The 12,869-nt window shown below is 35.8% G+C and overlaps 1 protein-coding gene across 1 annotated transcript; it reads right to left on the reverse strand.

Moving 5' to 3' along the window:
* Nucleotides 1–288: 288 nt before the first annotated feature.
* On the reverse strand, nucleotides 289–1,079 carry LOC122490950 (60S ribosomal protein L9-like). The gene is given in 2 exon segments (XM_043593274.1): nucleotides 289–713; nucleotides 716–1,079. Coding segments are annotated over 2 exon segments (696 nt in total). The 3' UTR covers nucleotides 289–381.
* Nucleotides 1,080–12,869: the final 11,790 nt, after the last annotated feature.

The following is a 12,869-nucleotide window of genomic DNA, read 5'->3' on the forward strand; positions in this document are numbered from 1 at the left end:
GTAGCCAAGTTAGTTCTTGCCCTCCTCTTTCCACTTTTCTCCTAGAGCTCTCCATTCTTGGTTATAATATTAACATTAATCATATTTTACCACAAATTAGACCAAGAGTTAATCAAGGGTAAGGTGTGTTTTTATGTTTCTTCGCATCGTCACTGTAATATACAATGGTGTCTAACACTCGTAGTGTTGAGTTTCCAATAAATACTGATTCAGTGGGTGAGACTTTGATGAAACAATGCTTTAGGGGCCAGAAGAGAGAGAATGTTTCTTTGTTTATTTTACTTTTTCCCCAAATTAATACAGCCTTTCTTGCATCTTTAAAATATTACAAATAAGTCTGAAAAATCATCTGTCACCTTGCTGTTTCTGTAGCTGGACAACTTAGATCTTATTCATCAACCTGTGAACTGTTCCTTTTTCAGAAACACAGATACTATCCAAAAGCTTTCTGATATCCTTGATTTTAACTGTTGTGGCTTGCTGAATCAAAGCAGCTGAATGTGATACAAGTTCAATGTCATTTCCTTTAAGAATTAACGCCTCTTTCGGGGCTTGATATACAAAACAAGCAACACTTGGCCTCATCTGAACCCTGCATATGTATTTTTCACCCAAGAAATTTCGGATTTCAACAAGAGAACCATTCCCCTGGATAACAACATTGATGGGGAAGCGAGTATACACAGACCTCATCTTGCAACAGAAGCCCATGTAACACCCTTGACCATGATCTGTATATGACTACAGATAGTGCACACGGTAGCCAGTTCTTTTCTATTTCCCCACCATTTGTCAACTTGGAGCCTCTTCTTTTTCTTTCCAGGAAGACTGAGTTCTACACTGATGTGATTGAAGTCCCTTCCCAGGGTTCCTCTGGGGCACTTCACAATAACAGTGCATCCCTTCAGAATGATGTGGACATTTTCTGGAATGTCGACAGTCTGATTGCTGAGAATCGTCTTTATTCTTGTAGTAGATGTGGCAAAGAGAGAGCATCTTTCATCATCATGTTCTTGTAGCCCATCTCTTTGTTTATTTATTTTTTTAACATCTAACCTGAAGAGCATAAGTGCGAACATCTTTATAGTAGGTCATTGAGAAACTATGTTAGATTTCCACTATTCTCCGGTCTTGAAACCCAAGCAACCAAGCAGCAGATTTTTTTCTTCTCTAGCATGTTTTCCTTTGGAGGAATTTAAAAGTCATCATATCCTCTACTGGACTGTTAGGAAATTAGAAGTATCATTTAAAAGGACAGAAGCATATCTAAGTCTTAACAGATAAGTGAGAACTAATTCTAAAGATTTCAAGAAATAGATATTGCCTGAAACCCATATTTTTTTAGTTTATTTCAATAATTTTTTTGAAAAGAAACTAGGAAATACCTATCACTGAGCATCCTTTTAATTGTTTACTGTAACTAACAATATTTTAAGAAATAAAGGGAAAGACATAACTTTGTAGGATAAAGTAAACTTTAAAGGATTTTGGTCTAATCTTAAACAGTAAGATTTCTGTATTTAGTTTTATTGTACATCTACAAGATAAATTCATACTTCAGTAGTTATTACAATACAAAATATCATTATTTTTCAAAAGAATGAAGTTCAAATATGTTTAGTTTGAGTTTAATCATTCCTTTCCTAAAACTTACCTGTTGTGCATATGGAATAAACTAAACTGATTTGCAGTTGGATTTTCTCCTCTTTGAAAATATCTCACCTTCAGTGAAGCAAAATTCAGAGTTCTCTTTAGTTCATGTTTTTTTAACTTTTCATAACTAAAAGTACTGATTCACCCCAATCGTGTGTTCCAGATATATTCAAAAGGTATAAAATCAATTATAATACTAATAGTACTCACAATCTAAACATGTGCTTAAGTTAAAGGAAGATCTTACAAGAATTTATTTGGAATTTGCATTCAAAGGCAAAATAAAGTTGAGGGTTAGGGATTTTTCTGATAGAAGTTTATCTTTACATTGAAAATAGTCATTATTTTTGAGAAAGAATTTATGCTTTTTATCACAACAGGGGAAGGATGAAATCAAAACCCTTATTTCAAAATGTCTTCTTCAGGGCACCTGGGTGGCTCAGCTGGTTGGGCGTCCAGCATGGCTCAGGTCATAATTTCGTGGTTCGTGAGTTTGAGCCCTGCAGCAGGCTCTGTACTGACAGCCCAGAGCCTGGAGCCTGCTTCAGATTCTGTGTCTCCTTTCTCTGCCCCTGCCCCACTCACACTGTCTCTCAGAAAGAAGGAAGGAAGGAAGGAAGGAAGGAAGGAAGGAAGGAAGGAAGGAAGGAAAGAAAGAAAGAAAGAAAGAAAGAAAGAAAGAAAGAAAGAAAGAAAGAAAGGTCTTCTCTAAGCCAAACAAAGTTATGCTTTGATTGGAGGATTCAATTATCTGAACTACTCAAATCAATATTTTCTAAATTTTTCAAAATGATTAACTGTTGTCATATAAAACTTTCCTCTAAATAGCTCAATCATTCTCCTAGTGAAAGTGGAGGACTTTGAGAGTATCTCTCTAGACCATCCCCAAGCTCTGTTGGACACTCACACATCCTATAATATTCTTTATCAAGCAACTTTTACCATTGTGTATCAAGTTTTAAAGAGAAAAAATCTTGTTTTCTTACATAAAGGAGTAACAAACAGCAAAAATAATTAAAATAAAATAAATGTTACTAGAGTATGAAAAGTGTGCTACACAGGATGATCCATGTTTTATAGGGCTGAAACTTATTCTATTTGAGGGATCTTTTTTATGAAAGAGAATATAAACTTACAAATATAAAATTAGACATGTATGTAAACACTTAGAATGAGAAAATAAATAAAACTGCAATTTTGTTTTTAGGTTTTTAAAAAATTTTTTAACATTTATTCATTTACGAGAGACAGAGAGAGGCAGAGTGTGAGCACGGAAGGGGCAGAGAGAGGGAGACACAGAATCTGAAACATGTTCCAGGCTCTGATCTGTCAGCACAGAGCCCAACGTGGGGCTCGAACTCATGAACTGCGAGATCCTGACCTGAGCCGAAGTCGACGCTCAACTGTCTGAGCCACCCAGGTGCCTCAAACTGCAAAATTTTAAAAAGCTGAACACAAACTATGAGATCAGCTAATTCTAGTATCGAGACCAGTCTTTTCTCTAGTATAATTGAAATTATATTGAAATTATTATTGAAATTTTATTTCAGTATTGATCGTTGAGAAAACTTTTATCTTCACAACTTGTTACTGGTAATGCAATAAAAATATTTAGGGTTGGTATCCAATTTTGAGAAACTTTTATCAAGTTTCTTTCCTAGAAACAAGATTTCAGAGGTTCCTGGGTGGCTCAGTCAGTCAAGCATCCAATTCCTGATCTCAGCTCCAGTCTTGATCTCAGGGTCGTGAGTTTAAGCCCCATGTTGGGCTCTGCACTGGGTCTGAAGCCTATTTATAAATAAATAAATAAATAAATACATACATACATACATACATACATACATAAATTCAGACATTTCAAATATGCAAATGTACATTGACCATCTCATAATGATGTCCAATCAGCAATGAATTTAAGTCTTTTCCCAGTGGGTTCGTATGACTCATTGCTTTTTATTAATATGATTATCTGACAATTCTGTTGCTATTCACTCCCTTGTCCTAGAAAATATCTCCCTCTTTTACTAAGTTACTATTTTAGGTATGATCTCAACATGTTTTTTTTTTACAATTTACCTCTCATTGTCAAAATAATATTAGGTAATTTTATTTAATTTACTTATTCTTCCCCCTTTTCCTTTTGTTTGCATATTTTATTATTTTTACATGAATTTCCTCTAACTTTTAAAAATAAATGTCTCAAGTGTCTATAATTTCTCACTTGTTAGATCAAAGCATTCCAAAATGTATTTCCATATAATAGCTAAATCTCTCCCCCTTAGCCTTATCCTAAAAATGCTCTAGTGACTTTACTGAGTAGAACAAGACTCAAATCATTACTAATTGCAATTGAACTGTCTTTTGCTTCACAGTAAATATGCATTTATGGTATGGAAAAATGGAAAAGAAAACCAAATTGTGCTAGGTAAGCTCAAGGAAGGCATCACAAGGTACATGAATATGGATGCCAACTCTTAGAAAATAAGGCCATGTTCATGAGGTAGGGAAGACTGTGGGCAAGAATTTGTGCAAAAGTTCAAAGCCTCACAGCACTAACCACAAACTCAAGGTTCTGCCCTGACATCACCATTTTTCTCTTCTGGTTAGTTACCCAGCATCCTTGTTTCCCAATTCCCACCTACTCACGTACCGTAGCACTTGTGGTTATTGTAACTTAAGGACAATTAAGATAAGCCATGTGACATACAAATTTCTAGGTGAAAACAGAATAAAAGCACTTTAAGATTTTGGTAAAGACCCTGAAAAGAATGTATTTGAAACACATGAAACCATGAAGGACATGTTTGTTTTCAAGTCCATGGTACCAAAATGGAACCATGTTCTGGAGACTTAAAGGAGGCCACTTGTGGAAAATGAAAGCACACTTACTCAGTGGGCTTCATCAGCCTGAAAGGGAACAAACATTAAAGTCAAGAATTTCAAGAAAGCTTAAATGACATCATAGATGAGAGATCTGTATAAAAAAGAAATTGTATCTACTTCTAATAAGCTTCTAATGTCTACTCTTTGTGATAAATATCAAAGAAAGGATATGCCATCCTCTCCACATACATGATCTTATCAAAGTCAGATGCTCTGGACTTGGATGGGCTTTTGGGGAAACAATATGATTCTGATGTTCTTAGTTTCTCAAACATCTTTAAAGCCCCTTAGAAAAATAGATATTGACATCAAATTTCAAATATTAGGAACACATGCATAGTGCACGTATCTTTTTTGATCAAGGTGATGGTTAATTTTATGCGTCAGCTTGACTGGGCAACACAATGCCCAGATATTTGGGTATGTCTGTGGTAGTGTTTTGGGATTTGGAGACTAACATTTGAATCTGTAGGCTGAGTAGAGCAGATTACCCTCCCCAGTGGGCCTCCTGCAGTGGTATGTCTGTGGTAGTGTTTTGGGATTTGGAGACTAACATTTGAATCTGTAGGCTGAGTAGAGCAGATTACCCTCCCCAGTGGGCCTCCTGCAGTCTGTTGAAGGCCTGAATAGAATAAAAAGGCTGACCCTCCCATTAGAAAGAGGCAACTCCTCCTGCCTGATTAGTGGATCATTGGTCTTTTCCTGCCTTCAAATTAACTGAAATATTGTCTCTTCTTGGGTCCTGAGTCTACCCCTCCTTTCTCCTGGTTCTCAGGCCTTCAGACTTGGACTGAAACTACATCAGAGGCTCTCCTGGGTCTCCAGCCTTCTGACTGAAGATCTTGGGACTTCTCAACACCAATTTTTGCATGAGCCAATTTCTTACAATAAAATGTTTCTCTCTTTCTCTGTAGATATATATAGATATATGGATAGGTAGATAGATTGATCAATCTAGAGAGAGAGAGTTTTGTTCTGTTGATTCTTGTTTCACTGGAGAATCCTAATACAACTTATATAAACATGCAGAATTTAATAAGGTATCTGAGAAAAAGATGTTTAAATTAATATTCACACATACTTAATCTAGTCTGTATGTTTGGCCAGAGATATGGCATAAGGGAACAAAGGCAAATCCAATCTATCAACATACAATCATGGAAGTTAAATTTGGCCTACTTTACAGATAAGGAAAATGATATACAGTGAGTTAAAACATTTTCCCAAAGATTTATAGCAGTCAGCGACAGAACCATAAGTAACACCTTTTCTGAATTCTAGGCTAGTGTTCTAGCCTTTATAGCAGGCTACTAATTTCACACTTGAGTCTTTTTACATTTCAGTGGTTTAATATGTAAAATGATCTCTGACGCTAACTCATACTCACCACTTCATTTATGGTGCACCAATCCTCACTCTAGAGTGAGGGTGTTCTACTAAACAAGACAGGTCGTTGGGCTGGACGAGAAGCATGCTTATGTTTTGGGGGAGGTGTGGCAGTGAAGGGCCAGGAGAGATGAGCAGAATGCCTCTGGCTCATGAGAGTCAGTCACAGAGAACACTTTGTTGTCCACTCTAAGATGGGAAGGGCATAAATATGAGCTGGTGCCAAGGTACTCAACTGCAAGGAGCGGGGAGGAGGTGAGATGCCAAAGCCTACAGAGAGGCATTATCCTGGTAGCCTCCTTAAATCACCCCATTTCCAGAGAGGGCTCTGGTGACCTGAACATGCCATAAACAAAGTGGACACTGCCACTACTAAGAAGCACAAAAATTTGTTTCAAGACACTTTCCCTGAATATTCTTGTATGAGGCCCTCACTGTCCATCAACGAACTGCTTTTGGTAAATTTTACCGCTGTGTTATTCAATTTTCACATCCTTGGAAGTCTCACTCAATATTTAATTATACACTGGCTTGGCAAAATAAAAGAAACTGTAGATTATTCCTGCAAAACACATCTGCTTGCTCCAGAAAAAAAGTGTGGAAAGAAAAGTAAGACATTGATTCAAATTTCCCTATATAGTTTTTAAAGCCAGTTGAAAAAAAAATCCTATCAAAGAATACTTTCTAATTTCTAAGAAAGCAAATAAAACAGTCATTTGGTAAGTGTATTTATCACAACTAGCTATACATTTTTAGTCAAATCTATAATAAAAGATTTATTTATATAACTGATATGTTCAGTATATTGTCCCTATTCTATGAATTCGAGCAAGATTTTGAAAGTTTAAGTTATCGTAGATGTTTACAGTTATATGTTTTGCTGTGATTAATTTTACCTTGGGTCCTGGTCAGAAATGCACCTACCACCCGTTATAATTGTTCCTTCGGGAAAAATCAATCTTCTTGACAATGAAATAAGTCATGACAATTTCCATGAACATCCTCTAGTGAAAAACGAGGGGAGCTTGTTATGTGCCTCTACCACATAGAAAGGACCAGAGGGAGCAATATCCTAGTGTTTACTTTGGATAAATCATTCAGATTTTATGAGTCCTTGCATAGATCCATTCCTTGTGTCAGAACCAGCCATGTGTCCCTAAGGGGGTTTCACAGCCCTGCAGGTGCTGCCTGTCCATAGGTAGGAAGGTCAATATACGAGACTACTTATATGAAGCATTTGACATACTCTATGGTCAGTAAGCTGTGAATCCTAGGATATATTCAAGAGCTAGTTATTAATGATCCTAACTGTAGACTCACTTCTGATGCCTCTCTCTCTCTCTCTCTCTCTCTCTCTCTCTGGGGATTAATGAGGGATAAATCTAGGTGGGTACACAAATGGAATCAAACGCTTAATCTGGATGGTGGTGAGATATCCAAAAAGAGAAGCAATTTTGTTAGAAATATTCAGATAATGAAGAATAAACTATATTATATACACAAAAGTTATTTTTCCAGAAGGATCTGTGGTTTACAAGGTGTTGTAACATCTGGATATTTATTTTCTAACTCCTCTCTGTCATAAAGCCAAAAACCTAAATAAATATATCAAGACTTAACAAATAAGGCTCTACTCAAGACTTTCCTTCCCACATGATGCTAACTTCCATTCTTACCCATCGCACCAACCACTTAATGCAACCAGTCTATCAGTTCCTTATCTGGAGTCTTGGACATCTAACAGTGGATATTGATTAGTAAGTGAAATGAAAAATTTTGTAAAAGATGTGGACTTTCATGAGGTCCGTGAAAGTGATTTTGAAGGACTGATTTTAGTATATGCACAGAAACTGACAATGAAAATTTAGCTGGTTTACTCTAGTTAATAATCGGGGGAAAAATTGACTCGAAAGAAAATGACTAAGCATCAAAAGCTTAAGACAGGATTAGGGGAAAGAGGATTTAGGAAACTTCTATTTTTTTTTTCTGAAAATATTATCAAATAGCTTTTTTCAATGCAGGCACTTGTTTTCAGTTTCCTTATCTGTACATGGAGAGGAGGCTTCCTTATCAAATGAAGTAAGAATAAAAATTTACTTCCTATCGTACATAGAGGTTCACTCAACCAGTGATCCGTAACATAAAACAAGGTGGAGGGGGACCTGGGTGGCTCAGTCAGTTAAACATCTGACATTTGATTTTGGCTTGGTCGTGGTCTCACAGTTCATGAGTTCAAGCCCCGCATTGGGCTCTGTGCTGACAGCGACGAGCCTGCTTGGGACTGTCATTCTCTCCCTCTCTCTCTCTCTGCCCTTCTCCTACTCTCTTTCTCTCAAAATAAACAAACTAAAAAAAATGTTGAGAGAAGATATCAGAATATTAAGGGAAAGGTTGAGCGAACAAGAGATAGGTAGTTTGAAAACCATATTTAGTATGATATGTATTTGAAATTTTGCATAGCAAACAAAAAATATTTTGTATTATCAGAATAGTATGTAATAGAAACCACAGGAAATAAAGCTTATGAAATCTTCATAAGTGGAAATATGCATATAATACTGTGATTTTAAGAAGGTTTATCATAATTAAAGAGAAGGAAAATTTGAGAATTTTATTCTAAGATACATATGTAAACAGGCAAAAATATTTTAAAGTTGAGAGAAAAAAAGTAAAATGTATTTGGTCATTTGAGGTTGGACCAAGCTATTCACTCCTGTCGTTTCCTCTAATAAAATGATAAATAAGCTGATTCAAAGGTGGTGGATCTATTTTGACCTTCTCTCCCCTCCTACTTGGATACAGACCTAGCCTCCAAAATTGACTCCTTTATTTGATGAACAAGGATGGCCAGGGAAAGGCAAACACACACATAACCTCTTTGCAAGCTCAATCTATGTTTCTATGTTCCTATGAAGAAACCCTAGTGTTTAAGGCAAGTCGTGTATTTACATTGGTCTTAACTATATTTATAAAAGCAAAGCAAAGTTCCCCCCCTTGATCCTATAACTCATTCTGAGTTCTGGGACGTTCGTATAAAGGTCAGCTGTCATAATTGTTCATTTATATGGGAAAGTATTTTAACATTTTTATTGAATTCTTAGGATTCCTGATACAGGGATATATAATTTCTTTTTCTTTTCTTTTTTTTTTTTTTTTTTTTTTTTTTGCTAAATGCTATAGACAGGCTAGGAAACAGTACAGGATTTAAGCAACAGAACTAAGCTAGACCAGACTTTAGAGATCATCCAGTTTGTTCATTTTTATAAATACAGAAACTAAGGCTCAGGAAACGAGAGTCCCAAGCTCATGCTAACACAGCAATGCTGCAAAGTAAAAGCAAAGACTGTAGGATTTACAACCCTAGGCATCTGCACTTAAATCATTACTCCACCATTGAGAAGTGTGAGATGCTGGGCATATCATCCCATCCCAAAGGAAGATATTTTAATGTGACTAAAGTTAAGTCATTTATCCATCTATAAGATTAGAGCAATAATACCTAGTTTTCAGGATTATTGATAGAAATGTAGATAATATTTAAAACTGTTTTGGAAATGTTAACTGCTATTTTTACTTACTAGACAAAATTCTAAAAATATTGAATCTCAGCCTTTTGCTCCAAGAGTATGATGTCAGTATGAGTTTTAAAAGCTTTAAAAGTCTGATTCATATTTTTCAAGTCCTTTTAGTAAAAACCTATTTCTTGATAATGTCCTCCAACAATGTCATAATTAGGCCAAGATCGTTGTTTGACATAGAATGGGTCTTAACAGTACAGTCAGAATGCTCCAGGACAAATTATGCAAATAATTCAGGAAATGCGGTATGCTATGGCTCTAAACTAAAGAAAAGCAGTTTATGAACATCCAAAAGGTTTTGAAAAATCCTGCAGGAAAAACAAAATCTGCATATACTAGCTTAACCAGTTTCTTTGCACACTCAAAAAGTAATATCTACTAGTATCTCCACAAACTCGTGTTACCTGGACAACCTCCTTCCCAAAAAATAACTTACAAAAGTGGTGCTGAAGGCACAAGTTAACTAAAATAATATGGATAACTGCAAAATAATGGCTTTAATTCCTTCTAAGTGTTGAGTATGTAAAATATCAAGTCAATTGACTTATTTCTACTTTGAATATTTCACAACAGGGCTCGGGGGTAGGAGCCTAGGGGGAGTCTGCCTGTGGGTTCTGAGGTATACCCCGGGGTTGTACAACATTATTAGTGTGCTAAATGACACTAAACTGCTTATATCAAAATGGTTCTATTTCTTATGTGAATCTCAACCTCAATACATTATCTTTGCAAATTTCACAAATGCATAAAAACTTCAAAGTATTAAAAGCTAAGTAGTTCAAGTGTTGTGTGAGAAATCTACAAAGTTTCACAGATTTAAAACGTGTATTATCACAAATATCAAATCATTATGTTGTACACCTGAAAGTAATATAACGCTATGTTGATTAGACTTCAATTTTAATTACCAAATCAAAGGGCAAGTTTTCTAAAAGGTCCCTAAAAAGACTGTATTTTATTTTATAAAAATAAAAATCAATATTTCTTTTAAGCCATTAAATTGCAGAAGCTTTACAATAAAGTCAACACTAGAGGGGAAAAAAGGTATTTTCTACAGGTAGCTAATATTTTACAGGCAGATTACAAACCATCACAAAACACATATTGACAGAGATTGACTGTGGCAGCCGTAACTTAATCTCAGCAGTCGTGATCTCAAACCTCTTGAGTCTCACTTCATGGTTTATGATATAGTTACATCACAATCCCTCAATAGAATTACAGCTTTGTCACTAATCTCTCCCTATCAGTTATCCTGTAAGGAAGGAAGCTGCGAGGCACCACTAGAAAGAGGCAATGGCATGAATGATTGCATTCAGTCTCTTTCCACAACAATATCTGTAAGTCTGGGAGTGATAAATGGCACCCAAGTTATAAACGAGCAACAAGGTCAGTAGCACCAAGCAGCCAAGAGTTCAAAGAAAAGTCACAATTCTGACGGGTTCAAGAAAAGGCCACATACTGCCGGCGTGCAGATAAATCCTCAGAGATGCCTTACTGCAATTACAAAACAGAATTAGAAAAGCCTGTTATGGAGGAACTAAGATTTTTGTCCAGTAATTGAACGAAGACTTTTATTAGCATAAAAGTCATTGTTTTTATGGAAAAAATGATGGATTGAATAACATTCCATGACCAGTCAAGAATCTTGGTGGAAAAATCTCTTCAAATCGTTCAATAATTCTTTGACACTGAAATATATGTAACTGAACAGCACTAATTTTCTTCTTGGTCTCTTCTCCTTAATCTCTTAAAGAGATCTATAGAGTCCAGAAGAGACATGGCCTCTCTAGAATTGTTTTAGGCTGTGTCTACATCTCTTTGTCCACATCCTTAGGTGAAGGTGATTTTTCCTTATAAATTATAATATGCAAATCTTCTAACAATATCACAAATAAAAACTACTCACAGAATGTTTTAATGTAAAGTCACCTGAGAAATCTTGTTTGACCCTTTATGTAATAGAGACCCAGAAATGTTGAGGGTCTTTTCCCAAGGTCACGTCACTGGTAACTGGCAGATTAGGGTTAAAATCATTGAGTTCCTGGGGGTACTTGGGTGGCTCAGTCAGTTAAGCATCGGGCTCTTGATCTCAGCTCAGGTCTTGTTCTCAGGGTTGTGAGTTTGTCCCTGCATTGGCCCCTCATTGGGCTCCGTGCTGGGCATGAAGCCCACTTAAAAAAAAAATCATTGAGTTCCTGATGTCCACTTCTATATTCTTTCTACTTAATAAAAGTTCCAATAGCTCAAATAGTTACTGTAGTGTTGAGGTCTCTCATTGGACGTGCTATAGTCCTCAAACTTTTATGCTCTATAGATTTGTAATAGATTTCAATAATCTTTGCTATATGTCATTTATTTGTTCATAAGGATCAAGACAAATTATACTGTATCTGAAAATTTGTTAGCCCGCTGTGATGCAAGGCTGAAAAAGAATACAAGAAGAGATAGTCTCTAAAATCTCTACTACTCCTCAGACAAAGAGGCCTTAAAATGAATAGTCTTGAAGATATTGAAAGAGCTTCTCTCCATTTTCACTCCATTTCCTCATGAGGAGACTCACCATACTTCTGTGATGGTCATGGAGATTTCCCTTCTTATTTTGAACAGCCATGCTTAAATTAGGATATTTTAATGTTTTTATAAAATAGAACAAAAATAAAGGATAAACAAGGAAAAATTTTGCATCCCTCCTATCTCTCATGAGTGATTAACATCAGGATTATGATTTTCACAATGCCTTTCCCTGAAGCAACAGAATATGGAATGTTAAAAAGCCACTCATTGCATCAAGCAATGGAAAGTTAAGGCCCATTTTGTATATGTGTACTTTTAAGATTCAAGATGATTTTACAAAATTTTAATAAGACACTAACCAATGAAAAAATATATACTATATTTTCAACAGTGGATAAAACTAAATTAGGGCTAATCAAAGGACATGGGAGCTCTTATTATTCAAATTAGGGGACAACCCAAGAATGACTTACTTACCTTTAAAGGCTACTTTTATATGCAGTTATTTTGTGCATGTCTAATGTTCTGGAAATACTTCAAAGTGAGTATTAAATTTTTCTCATGAAGCTTTGAAGATTTATTTTCTTCATTGTGTCCCATAACTGCCTCTACAACACTTTCCAACTCACCGTGAGAGCACCTCTCTGCCTGGCGTGTGATCAGGCCCAAAGAATTTCTGCAAACTTGCTGACTCACACCTCTCCTGAATATGTATAATAATGGTTTTGCTTCAAAAGTATCTCTTTTCTTGCTATGCTAAACTTGCAAAACATAAGATGAGTATTTCAATCAAGTACATAATTAACAAGTCTAGAACATGAAAGTGAAAAAATTTTAATGGATAATGAAAAA

This window comes from Prionailurus bengalensis, chromosome C2 (assembly GCF_016509475.1).
Source record: "Prionailurus bengalensis isolate Pbe53 chromosome C2, Fcat_Pben_1.1_paternal_pri, whole genome shotgun sequence".
Lineage (NCBI taxonomy): Eukaryota > Metazoa > Chordata > Mammalia > Carnivora > Felidae > Prionailurus > Prionailurus bengalensis.